Source organism: Pleurodeles waltl, chromosome 6 (assembly GCF_031143425.1).
Source record: "Pleurodeles waltl isolate 20211129_DDA chromosome 6, aPleWal1.hap1.20221129, whole genome shotgun sequence".
Taxonomy (NCBI): domain Eukaryota; kingdom Metazoa; phylum Chordata; class Amphibia; order Caudata; family Salamandridae; genus Pleurodeles; species Pleurodeles waltl.
Window position 1 is genome coordinate 1598990893 of NC_090445.1, and position 25785 is coordinate 1599016677.

Genomic DNA, 25785 nt, shown 5'->3' on the forward strand with positions numbered 1-25785 from the left:
CTATGCCCCATTCCCAGTTCTAATAATGTCTCAAGGGTGCGCGAGAACTGAATGTTTTCATGAACTCTGTTCAAATCTCCCTAGCGGTCACACTGTTACCTCAGCATATAGAAGGAATTGCTGGGGTCTCACCCTGAACACCACCTATGCCTCAGAAAAGGAAACTAATGTCTCTATAAGATTTAAATCCCCTAAGGTGAGGCACCCCCCCCTTCCGACAGGCTTTCAACATACACAGATTATATGCTTAAATTGTGGTAGAGATCAAAATTCCAGGGCCCTTGAGAATAGGTTCCTTTGGAGGATTTTTACTAGAGCCTCTCTCCTTTCCTGTCTGCTGCACACTCTATGGATAACTAAGAGGAACATTTTTGCCTTTTATGAGTAATACTACCAGAGAAACATCTCTCAGGGATCCGTTTAGCAGCCTCTTCTTCCAGATAACTTCCTCTGAATATTATTTGGCAGTGGTACAATGTAATTGAGGTCTAGGCTGGGAGACCTAGACCACTCTCCACCCAGTCCAATGTCCGTGTGCCTAAAGTGACCCGGCATCTTTTTCCTACCCAGACCAGGGATATCATGGGCCTATCCAGGTCCCTAATTGTCGATCGTGTGATGGAATACATGGAATTTTGTACTACATACAAGCAACAGAGGTTCAGGAATGGATCGAGGCATAAAAAGATATAATCCATTAAAAAAAACAGTTGTACATATTGACACACTACAGACCTCTTAGTCCAGTTCTGTCAGAGTCAATAACGACCAGACAAACAAGCATACTGTGAATGCTTATAGTGTTAGACCGAGGAACAGTAATAGATACATACAAGTAGTCGAGAGACAGGCTGGCGCTGGTCTTGTTCATTGGGTGATTGGTGACCGTGATTCCTGAAAGAGAAATCTGAATCAGGATCTCTTTGTACTAGAAATAACTGATGCTCAAGGAATATCCAAAGTAATAAAAATCAGCCGAATTTTAGGGTTTCCTCCAGGTCAATTTCTTTGCCTCGTGGCTTTGGTGCAGTGTATCTTTCTGTGTAATTATCTGGAAAACTGAGAACACCGTAACAGTAATGTAAATCACCTTGAGTCGTTTCACTGTAGTGCAACTATACAGCTTCTATACAGGTCTCAAAGGAACTGAGCCCTGACCAGCTGTACCATCTGCTATTCCATTCCCAAGGAAAAAAACCCGCCAACCCTCCAAATGCACCACAGTTCTGATCCACTGCATCCCCTGCTAAAAGTAAAATAAAAATAAAAAAACTCCACTTTCCCTAATGCAACATGGTCATACACCGCTGCATTCTCAGATATTCTAATGGATGACCTCTACTGAACTGTCTAAACCACCCCAATCCCAATCTGCCTGGCCTCTGCTTTTCTAAGAAGGGAACTCCATCAACTTCCCTCAAAACAACAGATTTCTGATCCTCTGTATCCTCCGCTATTCCTTGTGTAAAACTCCACCAACCTATGTTAACGCAACCATGTTATTCTAACAGCGGAACTCGACCAGCCTATCTCCAAGCTCCCCAGATGTTTTAAGACACACTCCATCACTATCTTGCTATGCACCAATGCCCTAACCCGCCACACCCATGCTATCCCAGAATAGCATAATGTTGTTCCAAAATGCAGCAATCAAATAGGTTTATTTGCAGGTATGACCATTGCAAGGAATATGCTCTATTGGCACATTTAAGTTTATTAGCACTAGTGTAACGACTGAGGGCAGGGACTAAAGATCAGCATGAGGGTGTAACGCCAAAGAAGACTAAGTTCCCCATCATGGAATGGCAGGTGCTCCAGCAGTTTAGCTTGTAATCATTACAGAGAGGTCAGTGAAGTCTCACTCCATGAATGGCAAGAGCTGGATGTATGTAACATTGACATCAGTTAGCAGAGATGAGTCTGCTATCAGCCGTGGATTGACAGTGGGTGTAGATAGACGCTATTGAGGTATATACACCTGCTGAATTTCAACTTGGAGGAGCCTGAGTTATACCAGTACAAGGACTGTAAAGCCAATTCAAGTATCAATAAATCAGACTCTATAAAACACCATGCCGTTGTAGTGTGGGCTCCCATAATTAAGCCCCAAAACTGGATTATAAATAATAGTGAACTTCCCGCCACAAAACCAGATGGAAAGTGCCAAATGTCTCACCATAGGCAGCAGGGTTGCCCCGACTCTTGGGCAGGTTGGCCCTCAGAATGGCGTTATTCAATGTGTTAAGGTAGGTAGGCATACTGTGGTAACCCTTATTATTGTAGAAGATCTGAAATAATAGAGAAGGATTAGAGAGGGAAAGGGGAAGGTAAAAAGAAAGCATACACAATGAACACAATGAACAAAAAAAGAAAAGAGTACATCAAGAGAATGGAACAAGCTAGAGTAAAAGCAGAGTAGAGGAACATAGTAAATAGATTGAGAATTTGAAAGGTAGTCAGAAGGGTATGATGGAGAAGGGAGAGGAGAAAAGTGGAACACTGGCAGGGGAAAAGAGAAACAATCCAGAAGCAATAATTAGGAACAATAGGGTACAAGAAAGAAAGAAAAGAACACACCTATTAAAGTGGGAAAGATGGAAGTGCGATGTGGGGGCGCAGCATATGTCTAGGGTACAAACTTATATCAACACATCAGCAACTAATTTCTGAGCAGAATCTTCCCCACCATGTGGAGCACCTTCCACTCGAAACACTATGTCCAGCTCAACAAAAAAGCAAGATTTCATTATTTGTGGAAACTTCAACAATTTTAGTAAAAAAGAACTTGCTTGTTCAGTTTTGCATCGGAAAGATTCACAGATAGAGCGCACAGCTCTGGGGAGAGGTGAATACAAAAACACCCAGTGGCAATATACTGGGACACCATTCTTCTCAAATTCACAAACCTAACCAAGGATGACACTAGGCCTCCCTTAGGCACCCAACATCCTCATTTACCTCCATCTCACCTCCGGTTTCCTGGTGCCGTTCTGTCTTCTCTAGCCGCTTCGCCTTTGGGCTCCTGCCCTACCCGCCCCGGGTCCCATCTGGCTGACAGGCACAGCACTCATACCCCCTCATATCCCACAGGGTCGCAGAGGCACTCCTCTACTGTGGTAAGCCTCTTGGGGGTAGAGGGACTGAAGAGTTACTGTTTCAGTTTTGTTTTAGAAAGGAACTATAATACAACATGGCATTCTCCTTTTCCTCTAACCTTTCTTGATATCCGATCATATGACAGGGTGGACATGGCCTGCACCCACTAAATGCATACTCCGGATGGCTAAGCGTAACAAAACTGGTTTTATAAGCATTGTATGCACATACCATGCATGGCAATCGTGTGGACAGTCTACTGTCTCAACAGTGTGTACATGATATTTGGAAATGTCAATAAAAATGATTTTTTTTTTTTTTAAGTGTTCACAGACACTGGCAATAAGGTAAAGCAAAGTTCGGATTTTTCTGCCAGCATTACAAGGATCAAGCAAAACATATACTAAATTTCAAGCTTAAAAATGTATTTTTCTCCCGAAGGCGCACTACCTTTCAAGAGGCAGGAATGAGGATGAGGTACTGCACTACTAGCGAGTGATTCAAATCACATGCACACAAAAGTACACAGGAAACTCCACTTATTATTCCACTCTGGGACCATCTCCACTTTATAACCCCATACCCCCAACCACTACTGCGGCATGTGATTTGACACATCACAGGTCTATTTCTCCCTGTTATGTGCAAGATCTGTATCCTATTGTTACTCTGTAGCTACCCAGAAAAGCCCTCTCAGTGGAGCTCTTGAGTGAAGATGCTAGAGCTGGCCATTACAGCTTAGTAGTAGTCGTAATGCCATGGAAACATTTCCCGCCCTAATACCTTGAGGAGGAAAATACCAGAGAGCTATTTTGCGAGTACAAGTAAGCCTTAGAGTCAATGGGGAATGATATAAACAAGACTGGTCTGAATATTAGAGGACTCCTCTTCTCAGGGGCTTACTAAATAAATTGTTTAGGTAGTGCTTTCTGGTAGGCTGCAATTAGGCACCACCCAATGTTTTTAAAACAGTACTATCCTTCTGCCCTACCTGAGCCGTCCTTCTGACTGCAATCTTCCGAACCATCGGACGAGCTTTCACGCCAAACGATGCTGGGATGGATCGCTGGACATTGCCAAAAGTTAGAGCGCCATATCTGTAAAAGAGATAAATGATATCATGTAACATACAAACTCCTACTTCCCCACAATCATAAAAACACACCCATGGCTGGTAACCTTTGAATTAAATTCACTCTGCTAAACACAAGCAGAGCATATGCTGCCATAAAACTGGATAATAGAGGTGGCTAATTTGGAGCAGCGGTTGGAGGAGGATATTCTCACTTTCATATATAATGGGTATACTGCACTGAACAAAATATAATTTCTACTAAATCATCTGAAATTCACACACAGTCATAATAAAAACTATTGGGTGTTGTGTAAACGTGCAACAAAATAAGACAGAAAGACAATATTGGAGTTATGTGTAATGAGGAATGCGGATGACCAATAAAAATGCTCACAACACTGGAATCAAATCCTCAAGATTCAAAGGCAAATCCAGAGATGAAAACATAATGTACCTGCTGTGCGGGCTATTGCTGTTCAATGATATAGCATGACACCAACAGCATCTCATGACATTTTTACGCATATACTGTACAGTCTCACCTGACAGCATTAGTTCCCCGAGCTGTCCAGACTAGCAGACAACGTAAGAAAAAAAAAAAACTTATCTGCATGTATCTACCCTTACCCACAGACAGTGAGAAGGGCTGGATAGGCAATAAAGACTCTGAATATGGAACTCAGTATCTAATACGACCAGCTTTAACAGTAGATAGTCACTTTTTCTTCTAAATAATACTGCTACCGCTGAGAATTCTTGATCTTTGTAAAATGTGTTAATAGTTTGGATGAAGGGACCTCTGATAACCAAGATGAAGAAGAAAAACTACCTAAAATATGGTGAACCACCAAATGGCCAAACAAAACTTCTGCAACCTTCAGGGGGAAAGGCTTCGCCTTACAAATGTCCTGCAGACGAACAATTCTTAAGAATCAAGCAGAGTCCTAGGGTAGAATGTGCAATTATGTCTTCAGGAAAAGTCCTGGTGGATGCCTTGTACCAATGTGAGTATTGTCAACTTTGCATCCTGAAATTCCATAACAAAGGAGTCAGAGGTTTTTCAGTGTTCAACTAATTGCCATTGGAATGGATTCCCCTTATCGCTGAAAATTGCAGGAAAACCATTTATACTTCAGAAACTGCCTCAAGACTTTTTGGTTTAGCACATTTATGCAGACAGAATGTTGTGGATTAATGATCTGTTTCCCTAGTGCCTAGAAGCAATGTCAGGTCGCTTTGGAAGAGTAGAACAAAGTAAAATTTTGGGTTTTATTATATGCATGCCCTTAGAAGCACTGGCTTTGGCAATAAATAGCTGTCTACCCACTCTATGCATGTTACACCTCTACATATAATGTTTGAGAGCCTAATCTGTGCAGTCTCTGCATTGGATGGTTTAGATAGATGCATTGGTGAAAAGAACTCTGTCACCAGTATGGATTAGTTCGATTTAAATTATGTAACCATGTTGGGAAGAAAATATCAATTTACCCTTCAGAATACTTGGTCAGGTGGAAACACAATGTACACCAAATCTACTAACAAAAGTTTCTGACTCACCCTCCATAGCCAGTGTAGCTGCCATCAAAAGATTAATTCCATGATAACTGTGTAAAAGCTCATTTCATAGAGCCTCAACAACAAGTTGAGATCCCACTGACCTGCCATATTAGGCACCCATGGAAATCTGCTCACCATTTGCCTCAAACACTGAGATGCCATATGAATCTCCAAGAATTAAGAATCATTAGACTTCTTCTAAAAGATGGAAAGTAGAGTAAAATAATTCCTCATGGTAGACCATGACAGACAGATCTTCTCAGGCAGCATGCAAATACACATCCATCACTACAGACAAAAAAGTTCCAAGGAGGGTTAATAGGTCTCTGAATATACTCTTACAAAATGTAAACCACCTTCTTCTGTACATTTTCCATATGTGCTTGCACCAAATATTCACCAGGATACCCACTATGTCATCAGAAAGAGAAAACATAATAAACCACAGCTTTCCCAATGCCATGCTACTCAGATGTAGGTCTGTGTTTCATGTCTTCAATGAATAAACACATTGATAAAATGGCAGTTGTGACTATCCCTCTTTAGAGAGAAAATAAAGTTTGGTATAACAAATGCATTTGGTTCAGTTTTGAGCATCAACATTGTTGTCTGAAGCTTTCTGAATCTTTTTAAGAAAAGTTGCACAAATGGAATGTGGAGAGAACCTTACGCTTCAGAATGGACCATCTCCAAATACTGGGGATGGAAAAATACTGAGTTGCAAAGACATTAACTTGTACATAAGTCCCCATCTTGAAAGGCTTTGAAACAACATCTGGATAAAGTCTACTTTTGTGATACAATCTCTGTAGCTGACAGAATATTCTCTTGAGCACTGTCTTCATGTAACATGATAGTGGATGGCTCTAAGGATGTCCTAATGCCAAACATGTTTTCTTCCACACACAACCTACTTGTGCTGAACCCACGTTCGTTGACATATCACATGCAAGTGGTATTGTCCATCAAGACTATATTCTGCTCACATGCAAAATAAGCCAGCACTGCCAGAATGAGCTCTGTGCCTCTGGTAAAATTGAATTGGATCTTGTTTTCAGACCAAAGGTTTCTCATATTCAGATCCTCCTACTCTTGTTTCCACCATGTAAGGAAGTCATCTCAATTATGGATCTACAAGTTTGGAAAATACTGCCTTTTCAATAAGATCTTGCCGCTTGTCCAGACAGCCATACTCGCAAAAGTATCCTATTTAACTTTAAGGTCTGGCAGGTGCCCCCACGTATTGCAACCACTACAACAACCTGCGTCTTAGCGTTGCCTGGGGTGACAGAGGAGTGAATAAGGGTTATCAATTTTAGAAACTAAACCATCTGAACTAATATGAGTCATCCTGAGGATTCATATCTTTCATGCCCCGAGTCCTCTTCACCTTTCAGCAAGGCCTTCTTGAAATAGCAGTGCCACTATTGAACAAGTTACTTAACTTCAGAAAGTCTTTCTGGTGGATACTCTAACAGCTGACTCCTCAATTTTAGAATATCCCCCAGGTGCCAGACTGGATCTGGAAATTTTCCAGATCCAGGTTGCCTGCCACCAGGTGGGCCCGTGTGGCTCTGTATTGACTTCATTCCACCCATAAGTGATGGAGCAGAGCCATATATAAGCCTCAACCTTGTGTGCCGTCAGTTTCTTTCTCAACTCGCTCTGTGTCTTCTGATGCAAAGCACAAAAACAACTGGAGGTCCCAATGTGCAGATGTCTAGTTTGGAACCTTTCCCCATGCTAAGAAAAGACCACTGCATAGGACAATATGGTGGGAGGGCAGCGAGGAACTAACAGTTAGGTAGAATATCCACAAGAAAAAGCATTACTGAAGATAAGCAAGTTGATTTTCTGATGGAAACTTCTAACCACAGATATTACACCTTGAGAACAGATGCCAAAGCAGTACCTCCCAAAGTGGAGGGTCTATGGAGTGGGCCCGGTCCACAAAATCCTACAGGACCAAGTGAGTAAAATGTACTTCCATTGGACATGGCTGTCAAGGCTATAGTGCTTTGTGAATGTGCGCACTGAAGCCCATGTCGTGATCTGGCCGTTTTCAAGCAGAGACATGCCACATGCCAACAAATTGTTAGCACCCTTGGCCCTAGTGGAATGAGCCCCCGGTCCTTTCCTTTTCTGATTCTTGCACAATATCTAGCAAATCTTAATGCAAAGAACTATCCACCTAGACAAAGTCCGTTTCTTCACACGTTACCTTTCTTTATCTCTGAGAACCCAACAAAAGACTGATTGCCCACCAGATGGTATTTTGTACAACAATGTAAAAACTTAAGGCTCTTTTGGGGTCCAGCTCATGGAGTCTCTTCTCCTCCTCTTCCGAGGAGTGAGGAGGAGAAAAGAAAGCCAAAAGCGTGATGAATTGTCAGATACGAAAGGGAGTCAGAACCTTTAGCAGAAATGCTGTTCCGGTCCTCAAAATCAGTATGTGGAAAAAGGAGCTGAATGGAGCCTGCAGTTCACTCATGCAACACACTGATGTTAACACGTGTCATGGGACTCAAGGTACAGCTGTGCATCAACTCAAATGGAGTACACCTGACAAACGTGGAAACCAAATTAAGGTTCCACTGTAGCATTGCAAAAGGTTTGGGAAGACGCACTTTTTTTTTTTTTTTTAAGAAAACACGTCACAACTGAGAATTTGAGCAAGGAATTTGGTGGGGGCAAATGCAGAACAACAAGTGGCATAACTTTTAACAGCACCTAATAATAATAATAATAATTCATAACCTTTAACAGCACGCACGGCAAGTCCTTGCTGAGTTAAGGACAGTACAAAAAAAAGCAAAACACCCCACAACTTTGCTTGCAATGAGTTTGAATGATGGGAATGATACCAATCAAAAAATTTATCCCAGTGGCCTGCATAATCAGATTTTGTAGATGGATGCCTGGCCGCTAGGATGACACATCTTTGTCCTGCATGTACAGGGCCACCATGCTGCCCCCTAGATCCATGGCAGATAGAATCTGGGTCAAAGTGAGTATTTTGAACTTGTCCTTTTCCAGGAAGAAGTTGACAGGGCATGAATCTAAAATAGTTTGAAGGTTTTCGTCCTTCTTAGGCACCAGGGAATAATGGGAGTGCCAATCTTTCCCCATTTGAGATGCCGAGACTTCCTTGATGGCTCCTTTGTCCAAAAGACCGTGGATTTTCTGCTGAAAATGGACAAAATGGTCTTCCAAGAGCTGCTTTGGCATACTGGGATATGCAACAAGTTGAATGGCAATGGCAGGGCATATCTTTGTTGGACTACCTGGGGCACCCGTTTGTCGGGTGTGATGTTCTGCCACCAGTGGAGGAAATAACTTATCCTGCCTCCAACAGGGGGCTGGGAAGAACCCTGCCCCCAAGGGCCTGAACATTGTCAGCTGGATCCCACACGTCAGCCTTGAAAGGACTGGGAGAGGGAGCTAAACCCCTGATGAAGCCTCGAAAATAGCAAAAATGCTCAGGACTCACAGTTGCAGACAGGCCAAGAGAGTCCACTGTCCACTTCACCTATGAAGAGAGGAGTGCTGTCAAATTGCATGTCCATATTGGACTCTTGGCTGTCAACCGAGAAACCCATTGATTTTATCCATGCGTGACGCAGAAGCACCCCACTGGTACCAACTGCAGTCAGTAGTTTACAGCCCAGAGCGGGTGATGTACTTTGGTGCATCTTGAGACTCCTGAATTATCTGCACTACATTGCTGCAATATTTGCAAGGGACTTTCAGCAGGATTTGCTAATCTTGTCCCACAGTGTGAATGAGGATCGCCACATAATGAAGCTGGCCCCGGCCGAAAAGAGGGCACAACGAGTAGAGGAAAATATCTTCTTTCGAAATGCCTTCAAATAGAGGTGCAGTGATAAATGAGTGTGGGTTCAGTGTACTTGGAGATGCCTGGACCCCCAAACTCTCAGGCGAAGGGTGCTGCATAAGAAAAGGCCTTTTAAACTGGGGCAGGTCTGTGCCATCTAGCCACTTTCCTATTTACCAGTAGGCAAGAACATGGTCTGACCAAAGTGCCCACCAGTGTATCTGTCAGAGCTTTATTAAAGGGGACCTGTTTTGTGGAAACCTGCCAACGCTGTAGGACTTCAGTTAGGACATATGTTTTGACCTCAATGGGCGAGAAATGTAGGTTGAAAACTTCAGCTGCACGCCAGATTACCAAAGCAAAAGAGGCTTATTGTTCACTGGAATGGCCAGAGGGTGGAAATCAACCCAGTGTCAGGGAAATCTAGTGGCCTCTTGTAGGTCCATTTAACTCTTATCATAATAATGGGATGGTACATCCCCATCATCAAAACCATGCTGACTGTCTTCTGACTCTAAGCTGTGGGGGATGCAGCTTCGGGTGAGGCTGTGTCAGATTCAGCTTCGAGTCTGACAAAACAATTCGGTCCTTTTCTGGCACAAGTGGTGTCTGAGACAGCTTCCATATGGCTGGGACAGGCATGGTTTGTGGAACCTGGTTGGCCTTCGGTCCCAGAGTCAGGGCGGATCCCACAGCGGGGTCAGGAGGCACTGACAGCACAGAGGATGGATCTGCCAACTGTAATCTGACTGGTGGCCTTCGCAGATCCTTGGGGCCCTAAGGCACACCAGAGGGAGTCATAAGTGTGCTGTAAATTCGCAACATTGCTTCCTTCCTGTTGCTGCACCACTGATGGACCGGGGAACTCAGGGTGCATCAAGAAAGGCTGTGAAATTAGTTCCTCTGTAAAAGAACAGGGAGGCATCTTGATGTCCCATAACTTCTCTGTTCAAGAGTGGCAAGACATTAAAGAATCCTGCTTCATTTTCTTGTGTTTTTTCCTTAGATTTAGACTTACCGGATTACTTTGTGTGCAAGGAAAATCGTTCACAGGAAGAGCCTCGAAGAAGAGGAGCTGGTTTGTGTTCTCAACCGGCACCAGGGCTGAGAAAAATTCATCAAAAGACTAGAAGAAAGTTTGGGAATGAGCTTTGGATCTCCCAAAAAAGAAATGAAGTGATGTAAACGCGCACAAGTGGTGCATATATGTATGGCTCCAGCATCACTCCCAGGGACTAAGATGCTGTGGAGACACAGAACACCAGGAGCTGTCGTGAGGGAGCAACGCTAAAAAACCCTCCAGATCCCGTGTGGTGCTTGGAGGTATTAACAAGGTGAGAATATGTGTAAGAAATGGGCATAAGAAATTGAGTTATGTGTAATTAATTTTAAAATTAAATTTAAAATGCAAGTAAGTTACCTTTTTTAGGGTCATAGGGTATGGAGGACTATAAGGGGAGTAGTGATTTGGTGGTAAGGGTTTTTTGGTATTCAGGGGTGGATAATGATTTGAGAAATACGTTCTTCTTGGGGTTCAGGAATGGGTAGTATTTTGAGGTGTAATGTGTTTTGCTAGGTTTTAAGAGGAAGGAAATAATATGTGGGGTAAGGTTTTTTTTAGGGTTCAAGGATGGGTTGTGATTTGTGGGGTAAGATTTGTTTAGGGTACAGGGATGGATCCAGTTTTAAAGGGTAAGGAGTGGTGGGTAGTGATTTGGGGGTAAGGTGTTTTAGGGTTCAGGAGTGGGTGGTGATTTGGGGGTGTAAGGTTTTTTTTTTTTAGGGTTCAGGGATGAACACTTTCTTGTGAGATAAGGGGTATTTAGGGTTTAAGGGTGGGGAGTAGCTTGGGGATAAGGTTTTTTTTTTTTTTTTTTTAGAATTCAGCAATGGACAGTAAGGATCTTATAGTTCAAGGGAGAAAAGTGGTTTAGGGGAATGGGATTTTTTGAATTCAGATGAAGGGGACGATTTGGGGGTAAGGAGGATTTTAGAGTTCAAGGTGATTAGTGATTTGGGAGTCATTTTTTTTTTTTTTTTTTTAATGGTGCTTAAAAAGGATATTTTATAAAAAGTATAAAACAATGTTGATTAATAATTATAAGTTATATATTTAGAATTGGAATCAAAATATTCACGATTAATTTAATTAAATATAAATTGATAGCTTGCTATACAATTATTTTAAAAAACTGAAATATATTTTAAAATCACATTAGCTATATAATTATTATTGTGTAATTAATGTGGAAAATAAAATTCTAAATCTAATTTAAAGTATTAAATGTAGTCCTCTTAAACTATTAAATTCAATTTTCATTTAAAATGTATATATAGTGTGCTAAGCACTTGTAGAAATGAATTAAAATCGCTAAGTTTTAAGAAACAGTAATTAAAGTAATGACATTTATGAACAAAAAAAGGACTTTAAATTATGCAAAGTAAGGGACTGCTGATGGAAAAGCTTTAGATGTAAAAGGTCCTGCTGATGTACTTATCTCAAAGTAATTACTCCCGATGTAAGGAACCTATATTTGTTTTTGGCGTTTATGAAAATGTGTGGGCTTCTGAATGAGAGTGAGTAAGAGTGCCAGAGTGAGTGAATGTAAATGTGAGTGAGTGAGTGTGTGCCAGAGAATGCCAAGATGTGGGCTCCTTGTACACTCTGCTATATGATATAAGCATTACATCACCGACAAGGCCTACGAAGGCCGAAAGTGGCATGAGTTTGCTTGTTGAGCCTCTGATGATGGACTTTTCCCAAGAAGAGCAGGGTTAGTACTGATTTACATAACGTAGGCCTTTGTCTAGAGCAGCAGAGTGAGCGAAAAACTATGGGATGGAAATGCTACCCACTGTGATTGACATTGATTCACTGTGATGAAGCAATCCTTCATCACCTTTTCAGTGTTTAAGGAAACTGGATAAATTAACCTTGGGGAGACACCCAATACCTGGAGTTGTGCCCAGCTCTATGTGCTTGCTACAGCTATGGGGCAAGGGTACCAAACTCACTCCTAATCATAAAGGCTACTGAGTAAGCAGTATATGAGTGTTCTATGTACAGAACACATATTCAGACTAGTGGCCTGAAATTCCTCACCTGCTGTTGTATTTCATGTACCAAGTCTCTAACCTAAACATGGTTCTACACAAGACAGATGGTCTAGGAGCACTCCCTCCACACAACTCTCCTCTTCAACAACTTCTACTAAGAACCCCAGCATGGCCACAGGACCCAACAGTGATGGCTACTCAGATGCCCAATACAGACAGTGGTCCTGACAGCAAAAGGCCCCAGAACCCAGGCAGTTTAGCAGAGCTGGCGGATGGTTGAAGAAGCTTCCTTTCACCCTGGGCCCTCTAGAGCTGCAGAACATGAGAACCCTTAGGAGTCTCCCATTTCAATAGTCCCCTCACCTGTGCAAGCGGAAGCGATCCGATGTGAACAGGAGATACTCTGAGACATTACGTCCACTGATGTCCACTAAGATGTCACCGGTCACAACCTTCATCAGGGGCGGATGACCTCCAACACCACTGGGGCAGGAAAAGCCAGTACCCTGCATTGAACAGGTGCAACGGAGGGGCTCATGGATGAGATGAGGCAGGGAGGGTGCTGAGGTGATGGTTTCTGCAAAATAAGGAAAACACACTGCTTACCAAACCAAGTGAAAGAGAACAAGAAGGAGGTGATTCAGCAACAGTGAGGGCTAAGAAACAACAAGATATGGAGGAAGAACTGTAAGAGAACAGACTGGTAAGAAAAAAAATGGGTAAAAGAAGAGATATGGGAAAAAAAGTGGCAGAAGGGTGAGGGAGAGAACATGGATAGAAAGAGATGGAAAATAAAGACAGCAAAGAAATACAAGAGGGAGAGTAATATAAACCAAGAGGGAAAAGAGACACAGGAGGTGGCCAAAGAAAGTGAGTAACAGGGATAGAGGTGGACTGGAAGAATTCATAAAAGGGTGAACAGAAAAGTAACAATCAGCAAAAGAGTGAGCGCCAGTAGAACTTGATAAGGAGCAGAGTCAGGAAAGTGCCAGAAAGGTACAAAGGAACAATCAGGAGAAGAAATGTTAACACAGTTATTGACAACTCTAGTTTTGTTGTACCGGTTCTTCTTGTTTATTAATAGATAAGCATGCATTTGATTATTTTGTTTTAGTGAGTGCCCATTCTTCCTCAAGGGTTCCTTCCAACCACCAATTTCAATGTCTCACTGGAATTGTCCTCTCCATGTGTCACACAGAGCTGTTTAAGCAAACTCCAAATACTGCTTTATCAAGACTCAAAGGCAGTACATGCCAAAAACGGGCCACTTTTGCCTTTGACTCAAATGCATCAACTGACACTGTTAGGTTGAACCTGGACACACAGAAGTCCTAAGACAGCACCAGAGGTGAGCCATATCTCCGTGGATAGGTCAGTTTTATTCAGTCACAAGCACAAAGCAATTAGAGTGCACAATCTCCAAGGGTGCCTGGAAGGCAGGGCCATGCTTTAAACAGTCATTGCCCTGCTACCTCCACTGATGCACTTCTGTGGTGATGCAAATAACTAATATTACCAAGGTCATGAACTCATAAGTAGCGAATGCTGTACCAACCTGCTAACATTTGAATCTTAGGCCTAAAGATTGCTACAAGTGAAATGCAGCCGGTGCACTAACTCACTGAGCAGCATTCCACACAGGCAATATTATCAGGAAGGTCTGTGAGTGACAGTGAAAAATTTAGTAGGGTTCCCCAAGACACAACACTGGGTGTTAATATCTGACACACTGAGGTCCATTTGTGTAACTTCCCTTCATGGCCATTGCCCTCCTAGTGAAAAAGCAGGAGCATCACCTCAACTAGGTTTTTACCTTTAACAGGAGTAGAATAAGTCATGGTAGCATTCCACAAGCGCAAGAGATCATCATCCAAAGAAACCGGGTAATCAGATGGAGCCGGTGAAGGGGGAGGAGGAACAAAGTTGGAGAGGGGCAGCCCCTGGGTGAATGAGTCCACACACATGGCATCAAAGTACTTGGCCGCCAGCATCTTGGATTGATGACTGTTTAAGTTGAGAGGCTGCACAAGAAGATCCAGTGTGCTGTTGAATGGAGTCTTCAAGACACAAGTGGCCCCGATGCCAGAAGGAAGATGGAAGGTGGCTACCAGCTGCTGAGGACTAGCATCAGGTGACAGCTTTATCCTGAAAAAAGGAGAACAAATTTGTTCAATAGGTTGAGAGGAAACACCAAAAAATTGACTTAAGATCTGCCTCCTCCCAACATGGAAATGTAATACACAGGACTAAGTTCATCTACTACACAAGTAACAGCAGGGCAAGACAATACAGGACATGAAGGGTACTATCCATTCTCCTACATAATGCAGTACCCAAAGGCCCTTTCAAATCTCTGACCTTCCCCAAGTTTTTCCACCCCTTCTGGCCCACTTGGAATAATAAGGTTAATGAAATTATATCTCTACAAAACCCATCACTATTTTTTTTTAATACAGAACATTTGGAATTCACCTACTGCTTGCCAAAAAACAGGGTGATGCTGAGAAGGAACTCTGTTTCACTCAGAAGCAATACATATTTACAGAAATGAAGTGCAGTTACAAGGCTGCATTACCACTAATCACAGCTAGGAGGCCTCACTCCAGAGAATAGATATGGACGAAACAGGCTGATGCAGCTAGCATCTCAGATCAAAGATATTGTCATAACCATTTCATCAAATTGTGAAAATGGAGTAGCACTGTGTGCAAATGTATGGAAGTCCTGACACTTAATACTTGGACACAAAAGGCTACTACAGCTACAATGCCAAGCTATACATATCAACATACACATAAAATGCAGTGGTGAGGTGTTGAGTCCTTACCTGAGTTATAGCAGCAACCTAGGTCAGATCATTCTGATCATGGCTGAGAAGGTTGAAGAGCACAGTCTCCATGATGGACAAGGAAAGAAGAGGCTACAGCTAGAGAACAACTTTTACTAATAATGGACTAGGCCACACATGGCCTCCCTCCCACTTACAAAAATTAGCGGCCCCAGGAGACAGGGTCTCCAGGGCCTTTGAAGGCTTGGGTTGGCCCACCACAAGGCCTAGGGAGTCAGGGTATCTGTACCCTTCCCCCTTGTGTCTTTTATGTTTTTTAGGTCTTGGGACTGAGTCCTGAGTCCTTAAACAGCTGCCATCACATCCTGGTTGAGGTAGTGGCAGCCAATCAGATTTCAGCAGGAGCCTTATGCGCGATGTCCCTAGATATAAAAACTTTTAATTTCTCAAAAACTCTTACTGCACCAAGATCTAGCTTTCTGATAAATATGGTGTAACTGTATTCAGCGTTTTGGGCTGCAGTTGTGTCTAAAGTTCCTATGGAGAAAATAATTGTGGAAAATCATTTTGGCACCCCTGTTTTTCCTTGGTCCCCGCTTGATGGATCACTCCGAAACTTTCCAAGCACAAACCAGTCAAAAAGTAGTAATTTTTGGAAAGTTTTGTGAAGAGTTGTCATATGGCGCCCAAGTTATTAGCAACACAAAAAATGAATTTCCTATAGAAACACGATCCTAACTATAAGTGCCCAATGGCGACCGCCAATGGGATATGGATCCATCTATCCTTCCATCTATCTATCTATCTATCTATCTATCTATCTATCTATCTATCTATCTATCTATCTATCTATCTATCCTTCCATCTATCTATCTATCCTTCCATCTATCTATCTATCCTTCCATCTATCTATCTATCCTTCCATCTATCTATCTATCCTTCCATCTATCTATCCTTCCATCCATCTATCCTTCCATCCATCTATCCTTCCATCCATCTATCCTTCCTTCCATCCATCCATCCTTCCATCCATCCTTGCATCCATCCATCCATCCATCCATCCATCCATCCATCCATCCATCCATCCATCCATCCAAACAATGCTCCTTCACCAGTAGAAAGGAAAATGTTTGCACCTCCAGCAGAATATAGAGAGTAATTTCTTTATTTAGTGACACACTCAACGCGTTTCGACACTCATGGTGTCATGGTCACAAGTGGTTAAACAAAATAAAAAACAGACAATAAATACTGTGAAGAACCCCTTAACACAAATAAAAGGACTGCTTCTGTATTACTGAAGCTACACCATCTTGGAATAGGTTTATATTCGTGTTCTATGTGAATAAAAAGTGAGTAAATGAAAAATGTCATGGTTATCAGCAAAGAAACATGTTCACAATATATAAATACTAAAGATGCCCATGAGTGTCAACATGTCGAGTGTGTTGCCAAATAAACAAACTACTCTCTATATTCTGCTGGAGATGCACACATTTACCTTTCTACTGATGAAGGAGCGTTGTTTGGATATTTCCCCTTTATATGAGCATTATATATATATATATATATATATATATATGGAAAAGGTCACTTGCCACAAACAGATGTACACTGGGTATGTTCCGCTGCAGATTCACATGCTATGCATATTCTGCCATCTAGTGTTGGGCTCGGAGTGTTACAAGTTGTTTTTCTTCGAAGAAGTGTTTTCGAGTCACGTGATCGAGTGACTCCTCCTCTTTGGCTCCATTGCGCATGGGCATCGACTCCATGTTAGATTGTTTTCCCGCAGATGGTAAGGTAGGAGTGACAGAGTATAAAGAAAAGAGATGTCCATGCAAATGGAATATATATATATATATATACACACATACACACATACATACACACACACACACACACACATGTACAAGTGAATGTTGAACTTAAACGGCAACAGGCTCCTGGGGAGGTGGGAGGGTGCATGTGAATCTGCAGCGGAACATGCCACGAACAAATGTACACTGGGTAAGTGACATTTTCCCTTCGATGGCATGTGTAGCTGCAGATACACATGCTATGCATAGATTACAAAGCAGTTTAACCTCCCATAAGCGGAAGTCAGCCTGTAGGAGTTGAAGTTGTTTGAAATAGTGTTCTTAGTACAGCCTGTCCTACTGTGGCCTGCTGTGTTGCTAAGACGTCTACACAGTAATGTTTGGTAAATGTATGCGGTGTTGACCAAGTGGCTGCTTTACAAATTTCGGCCATTGGTTTGTTACATAAGAAAGCCATTGTAGCCCCTATTTCCATGTGGAATGTGCTTTAGGTGTAATTAATAGCTGCCGTTTAGCTTTTAGGTAACATGTTTGGATACATTTTACTATCCATCTAGCTAACCCTTGCTTTGAAATAGGGTTACCAGTATGTGGTTTTTGGAACGCCACAAATAACTGTTTGGTTTTCCTAAATGATTTTGTTCTATCTATGTAATACAGTAAGGCTCTTTTAACATCTAATGTATGCAGGGCTCTTTCTGCTACAGAGTCTGGCTGTGGGAAGAAGACTGGTAGTTCCACTGTTTGATTCATATGAAACGGTGATATAACTTTTGGGAGAAATTTAGGATTAGTTCGAAGTACAACTTTATGTTTGTGTACTTGGATGAACGGTTCTTGAATTGTAAAAGCTTGGATTTCACTAACTCTTCTTAATTAAGTAATTGCAACTAGGAAGGCAACTTTCCATCTTAGGTATTGAATCTGACATGAGTGCATAGGTTCAAATGGTGGACCCATAAGTCATGTGAGCACTATGTTTAGATTCCACGAAGGCACTGGAGGCGTTTCTAGGTGGAATGATGCGTTTTAATCCTTCCATGAAGGCTTAAATAACAGGGACTCTAAATAAAGAGCTGTGTTGTATATTTTGCAAGTACGCAGAGATTGCAGTAAGATGTATTTTAATGGACGAAAAGGCTAAATTTGCCTTTTGTAAATGAAGCAAATAACTTACAATATCTTGTATTGATGCTGAAAGGGGATAATTTGTTTAGATTGACAGTAATACACAATTCTTTTCCATTTGTTTGCATAACACTGCCTGGTAGTGGGTTTTCTTGCTTGTTTAATTGCTTCCATACACTCAGTTGGTAGTTGTAGATATCCAAACTATGATTTCAGGAGCCTAATCGCTAGATTGAGTATTTTGGGATATGGATGCCTGATCAGTTGTTTGTTTCGTGTTAACAGATCTGGTCTGTTCGGGAATTTGATATGTGGTACAATTGACAGATCTAATAGTGTTGTGTACCAGGGTTGACGTGCCCACGTTGGTGCTATAATTATGAGTTTGAGTTTGTTTTGACGCAGTTTGTTGACTAGAAATGGAATGAACGGGAGAGGGGGAAAAGCGTAAGCAAATATCCCTGACCAATTTATCCAGAGAGCATTGCCTTTGGATAGAGGATGTGGGTACCGGGTTGCGACGTTTTGACATTTTGCGTTTTCGCTGGTGGCGAATAGGTCTATGTCTGGTGTTCCCCAGTGGTGAAAGTATGTTTGAAGCACTTGGGGATGAATTTCCCCACTCGTGTGTTTGTTGATGATCTCGGCTGAGAACATCTGCCAATTGGTTGTGTATCCCTGGAATGTATTGTGCTACCAGGTGAATGTTGTTGTGGATTGCCCATTGCCAAATCTTTTGGGCTAGGAGGGACAGTTGGGATGAATGGGTCCCTCCTTGTTTGTTTAGGTAATACATTGTTGTCATGTTGTCTGTTTTGATAAGGATGTTCTTGTGAGTGAGAAGAGGCTGAAAAGCTTTGAGTGCTAGGAATACGGCTAGCAATTCTAGGTGATTTATATGAAACTTTTTGTGTTTGGCGTCCCATTGTCCTTGAATGTTGTGATTGTTGAGGTGTGCCCCCCAGCCAATCATTGATGCATCTGTTATAAGTATGGTCTGAGGCACAGGGTCTTGAAAAGGCCGCCCTTTGTTTAGATTTGTGGAATTCCACCACTGAATTGATATGCGTGTTTGGCGGTCTATCAACACTAGATCGTGAAGTTGACCATGTGCCTGTGACAATTGCTGTGCAAGGCACTGTCGTAAAGGCCGCATATTTAATCTTGCATGTGGGACAATGACGATACATGATACCATCATGCCCAACAGTTTCATGACGAATTTGACAGTGTGCCGTTGGCCTGGCTGTATTTGTGTCAATACATTGTGAAAAGCTTGTATTCTTTGTGGACTTGGGCTTGCAAGTGCTGTGTGGCTCCTAAACACTGTTGAATTTGCGCAGGTTGTAGGTGCGATTTTTGGTAGTTTATGGAGAACCCTAGGGTGTGTAGGGTTTGTATTACATAATGTGTATGGTTTTGAAACTGTGTATGACTGTTGGATTTTATTAGCCAATCGTCGAGATATGGGAAGACATGAATGTGTTGTCTTCTTAGGTAGGCAGCTACTACTGCCAGGCATTTTGTAAACTCTGGGAGCTGTTGTTATCCCGAAGGGTAACACTTTGAACTGGTAATGTTTTCCCTGAATTACAAACCTGACGTATTTTCTTTGCGCTGGATGGATGGGTATGTGAAAATGCGCATCCTTGAGGTCTAATGTTGCCATGAAATCTTGCTGCTGTAGCAGTGGGACCACATCCTGTAGTATACCATGTGAAAGTGTTCTGACAGGATGTAAAGATTGAGGGTTCTGAGATCTAATATTGGTCTTAAGGTTCTGTCTTTTTTGGGGATAAGGAAATACAGTGAGTAAACTCCTGTTCCTATTTGATCTTGTGGCACAAGCTCTATCGCTTGTTTGAGTACTAGCGATTTTACTTCTTCTTGCAACATTGAGATATGTTGGGTGGAGAGATTGTGTGGTTTTGGTGGAATATTTGGGGGAATTTGTGCCAATTCTATGCAATAGCTATTGCGGATAATAGATAATACCGAGTTCTCTGTTGTAATGGGTAGCCAATTGTTGTGGAACCTTTGCAGTCTTCCCCCCACAGGTGAGGTGTGAGTTGGGAAGAGATGGAGTAAGTCACTGCTTTGGCTGCTGTGAGGCTTGTTTGGTTGATTGCTATTTTCCCCTGCCTCTGGGGTATTGGCCTCTGTAATTGCCTTTAAACCCACCTCGTTGGTATTGAGGTTGGTAGGTTGACTTTAATTGTGAGGTGGATGCCTCAGGTGTTTGGGTTCTAAATCCACCTCTGTATTGAGGTTTCCGAAAGGACCCCCTGTATTGATTTGTATACAAAGCACCCATGGCTTTAGCGGTGTCCGAATCCTTTTTTATTTTCTCAATAGCCGTGTCTACCTCGGGGCCAAAAAGCTGTTTTTGATTAAACGGCATATTAAGGACTGCCAGTTGAATTTCAGGCTTAAACCCTGAAGACATAAGCCACGCGTGTCTCCTTATAGTAACAGCAGTATTAATTGTTCTAGCTGCTGTGTCTGCAGAATCTAGGGCTGATCTGATTTGATTATTTGTAATAGCCTGCCCTTCCTCGACTATTTGTTGTGCCCTTTTTTTTGGTCTTTGGGGAGATGTTGTACGATATCCTTCATCTCATCCCAGTGGGCCCTATCATATCTAGCCAATAGTGCTTGGGAGTTGGCTATCCTCCATTGGTTGGCTGCTTGCGATGCTACCCTTTTGCCCGCAGCATCAAATTTTCTGCTCTCCTTGTCTGATGGGGGTGCATCCCCAGATGACTGGGAGTTTGCTCTCTTTCTAGCTGCGCTTACGACTACAGAGTCAGGAGGCAGTTGTTGTGTAATAAAGGCTGGATCAGAGGGAGGTGGCTTATACTTTTTCTCCACTCTGGGAGTAATTATCCTAGCCTTGACTGGCTCTTGGAATATTTGGTGTGCATGCTTTAACATGCCTGGAAGCATGGGAACGGACTGATAGGTAGTGTGTGTAGAAGATAATGTGTTAAAATCATTCTCTAAGGCCTCAGTGTGCATGGCGACATTGTGGTAGGATGCCGCCCTAGCTAAAACTTGAGTATATCCGGTGCTATCCTCTGGTGGTGATGGTTTGGAGGGACAGCAGTCTGGGTTGTTACTGGGAATGGGATCTGGATCATACAGATCCCATGGATCCACATTGTCTTGCTGTGAATTTAATGAATGTACAGGAGATTGTCTCTCCACCTGGGGAGTAGTAGGTGGAGAGACAAGCAAATGAGGAGACTGAGAAGGAGAAAATTGAGGAGGTGGAGATTTTTGTTTAGTCTTTGGCCCTTTAGCTTGTGGCTGAGCAGTGTCCAATTGTTCCTGAAAGGCCAGCTTCCTCTTAGGCTTCAGAGGAGGTGCAGTTATAATTTTGCCAGTGTCCTTGTGAATATGAATTCTGGCTTGCCTTTCATCTATATCCTCCATTTGTTCCTCCAAAATTCTACTTGTCTTCAAGTACTTGCAAAAGTCCATGTTCCTCCGAATAAACTGGCCTTTTCGGCTCCGAAGCTGGGGTTTTTGGGATCGAAAGGCTGGGAGTGGATGTTGGCCTCGGATCCAAAAGTGATTTTCAAGGTTTCGACTCGAAGGATCGATGTCTGATAGTTTTGGAGACAGAGCTTCAGCTCGAGTCCAAAGGCTTTGGTGGCGTGGCCTTTTTTGGTGCCGAAGTTGTGGGTTGGTCACCGAAGGTCTTTTTACGGGTCGAGCCATGGCCTTCCGGCAGTGGCGTCCCCAAGGCCTTATGTTTGGGCTTGGCTGGGACAGGGGCAGGCGTACTCATGTGCTGTCCTGCCGTGACCGGTCTGTCCTTCTCGGACTCCTGCTCGGAATCTGACCCTCGGACGGAGACTGCTGTGTGCATGATCTCCTCTTCCTCGAGGTCGAGACGTTCGGTGCTCTTCAACGCCATCTCGTGTCTTCGTGCTCTTCTGTCTCGGAGAGTTTTCTTCGAATGGAAGGATCTGCAGGCCTCACAATTTTCTTCCAGATGGTCTGGGGAGAGACAGATTACAGAAGAGATGTTGGTCTGTGTAGGGAAATTTTTCGTGGCACCAAGGACAAAAGCGGAATGGGATCCGGTCCATGAGGCTTCCACGCGGTCGGCCCGACTAAGCCAGAGTTGGGCGCGGGCGCCCCGAAGGGCAAGTAAAGATGTTTGACCCGACGGTACCGAAGTGTCGATGGAAGATGGTAAGCGATCGAAACAATACCAACGAGAATTAGCGAGTTGTAGAACTTTCCAACTCGAACTATTGGAGCGAAAGGAAACACGTCCGAACCCGATGGCGGAAAGAAAACAATCTAACATGGAGTCGATGCCCATGCGCAATGGAGCCAAAGAGAAGGAGTCACTCGATCCTGTGACTCGAAAACACATCGCAGAAAAAAACTTGTAACACTCCGAGCCCAACACTAGATGGCAGAATATGCATAGCATGTGTATCTGCAGCTACACATGCCATCGAACATTGATATATATATATATGGAAAATGTCACTTACCCAGTGTACATCTGTTCGTGGCATGATACGCTGCAGATTCACATGCTGTGCACATCCCGTCATCTAGTGTTGGGCTCGGAGTGTTACAAGTTGTTTTTCTTCGAAGAAGTCCTTTTTCGAGTCACAAGATCGAGGGACTCCTCCCCTTTCGGCTCCATTGCGCATGGGCATCGACTCCATCTTAGATTGTTTTCCCTGCAGAGGGTGAGGTAGGAGTTGTGTATATAGCAATAGTGCCCATGCAATGGAGTAAATATGTATGTACATAATGTGTCTAAAAGTAATATATTTACAAATTTACAAATGTACAGGTCTAATTATTATTTATTTTTTTGTCAACTTAAAACGGCTACAGGCTTCCGGGGAGGTGGGAGGGCGCATGTGAATCTGCAGCGTATCATGCCACGAACAGATGTATACTGGGTAAGTGACATTTTCCGTTCGATGGCATATGTAGCTGCAGATACACATGCTGTGCATAGACTAGTAAGTAATTATCTCCCCAAAAGCGGTGGTTCAGCCTGTAGGAGTTGAAGTTGTTTGAAATAAAGTCTGTAGTACTGCTTGTCCTACTGTGGCTTGTTGTGTTGTTAACACATCCACGCAGTAATGTTTGGTAAATGTATGAGGAGTAGACCACGTGGCTGCCTTACATATTTCAGTGATTGGTATGTTTCCGAGAAAGTCCATGGTAACATCTTTCTTTCTAGTTGAGTGTGCCTTTGGTGTAATAGGCAGTTCTCTTTTTGCTTTTATAGAACAGGTTTGAATGCATTTAACTATCCATCTGGCAATGCCTTGTTTGGATATTGGATTCCCTGTATGAGGTTTTTGGAACGCAACGAACAATTGTTTTGTTTTGCAAATTTGTTTTGTTCCATCTATGTAGTACATTAGTGCCCTTTTAATGTCTAATGTATGTAATGCTCTTTCAGCTACTGAATCTGGTTCTGGAAAGAATACTGGGAGTTCCACTGTTTGATTTAAGTGGAACGGTGATATGACTTTAGGTAAGAATTTAGGATTTGTTCGTAAAACTACTTTATGCTTATGTATCTGAATAAAGGGTTCTTGTATAGTAAATGCTTGTATTTCACTTACTCTTCAGAGAGATGTGATAGCTATTAGAAAAGCTACTTTCCACGTTAAGTACTAAATGTCACATGAGTGCATTGGTTCAAAAGGTGGACCCATAAGTCGTGTTAAGACAATGTTCAGATTCCACGAAGGAACTGGAGGTGTTCTTGGTGGTATAATTCATTTTAGACCCTCCATAAATGCTTTTATGACTGAGACCCCGAATAATGAAGTTGAGTGTGTAATTTGCAAATAAGCTGAAATTGCGGTGAGATGTATTTTAATGGATGAAAAAGCTAACTTTGACTTTTGCAAGTGTAGTAGGTAGCTGACGATGTCTTTAGCAGATGTGTGTAATGGTTGAATTTGATTATTATGGCAGTAATAAACAAATCTTTTCCACTTATTTGCATAGCAGTGTCTTGTGGTTGGTTTCCTAGCTTGTTTTATGACCTCCATACATTCCTGTGTAAGGTCTAGATGCCCAAATTCTAAGACTTCAGGAGCCAAATTGCTAGATTCAGCGATGCTGGATTTGGGTGTCTGATCTGTTGTTTGTGTTGAGTTAACAGATCTGGTCTGTTTGGTAGCTTGATATGGGGCACTACTGAGAGGTCTAGTAGTGTTGTGTACCAAGGTTGTCTTGCCCAAGTTGGTGCTATTAGTATGAGTTTGAGTTTGTTTTGACTCAATTTGTTTACTAGATATGGAATGAGTGGGAGAGGTGGAAAAGCGTACGCAAATATCCCTGACCAACTCATCCATAACGCATTGCCCTGAGAGTGAGCCTGTGGGTACCTGGATGCGAAGTTTTGGCATTTTGCGTTTTCTTTTGTTGCAAATAGGTCTATTTGCGGTGTTCCCCACCTTTGGAAGTAAGTCTTTAGTATTTGGGGATGAATCTCCCATTCGTGGATCTGTTGGTGATCCCGAGAGAGATTGTCTGCTAATTGGTTTTGGATTGCCGGTATGAATTGCGCTATTAGGTGAATGTGGTTGTGAATCGCCCAATGCCATATTTGCTGTGCTAGGAGACACAACTGTGTCAAGTGTGTTCCTCCCTGTTTGTTTAGATAATACATCGTTGTCATGTTGTCTGTTTTGACAAGAATGTGTTTGTGGGTTATTATAGGTTGAAATGCCTTCAGCGCTAGAAATACTGCTAGTAGTTCTAAGTGATTTATGTGAAACTGTCTCTGCTGAGTGTCCCATTGTCCTTGGATGCTGTGTTGGTTGAGGTGTGCTCCCCACCCTATCATGGAGGCATCCGTTGTTATTACGCATTGAGGCACTGGGTCTTGAAAAGGCCGCCCTTTGTTTAAATTTATAGTGTTCCACCATTGAAGCGAGGTGTATGTTTGGCGGTCTATCAACACTAGATCTTGAAGTTGACCCTGTGCTTGTGACCATTGTGATGCTAGGCACTGTTGTAAGGGCCGCATGTGCAACCTTGCGTTTGGGACAATGGCTATGCATGAGGACATCATGCCTAGTAGTGTCATCACTAATTTTACCTGTATGTTTTGTTTTAGGTGCATGGCTTGTATGACGTTTTGAAAAGCCTGTACCCTTTGTGGACTTGGAGTGTCAATCCCTTTTATTGTGTTGATTGTTGCTCCTAAGTATTGTTGTATTTGACACGGTTGAAGGTGTGACTTGTTGTAGTTGAGTGAGAAACCTGGTTTGTGAAGGCTTTCTATGACATAATTTGTGTGTTGTGAACACCGTTGTTGCGTATTGGTTTTGATTAACCAATCGTCTAGGTACGGGAACACATGTATCTGCTGCCTCCTGATATGAGCAGCCACTACTGCCAGACATTTTGTAAAAACTCT

General features: G+C 42.6%; 1 protein-coding gene across 3 annotated transcripts in view; it reads right to left on the reverse strand.

The window, feature by feature from the left end:
• The window catches only part of ABCA2 (ATP binding cassette subfamily A member 2), a 499989-nt gene that overhangs the window by 110879 nt on the left and 363325 nt on the right, over nucleotides 1-25785 (reverse strand). For all 3 annotated transcript variants that reach the window (XM_069241449.1, XM_069241450.1, XM_069241448.1), the window contains exons 30-34: nucleotides 14437-14768; nucleotides 12987-13200; nucleotides 4088-4193; nucleotides 2177-2288; nucleotides 834-894 (exon numbers count right to left, since the gene is read on the reverse strand). In XM_069241449.1, coding sequence (XP_069097550.1) covers nucleotides 834-894; nucleotides 2177-2288; nucleotides 4088-4193; nucleotides 12987-13200; nucleotides 14437-14768 — 825 coding nt within the window. The remainder of the gene's footprint in view (nucleotides 1-833; nucleotides 895-2176; nucleotides 2289-4087; nucleotides 4194-12986; nucleotides 13201-14436; nucleotides 14769-25785) is intronic.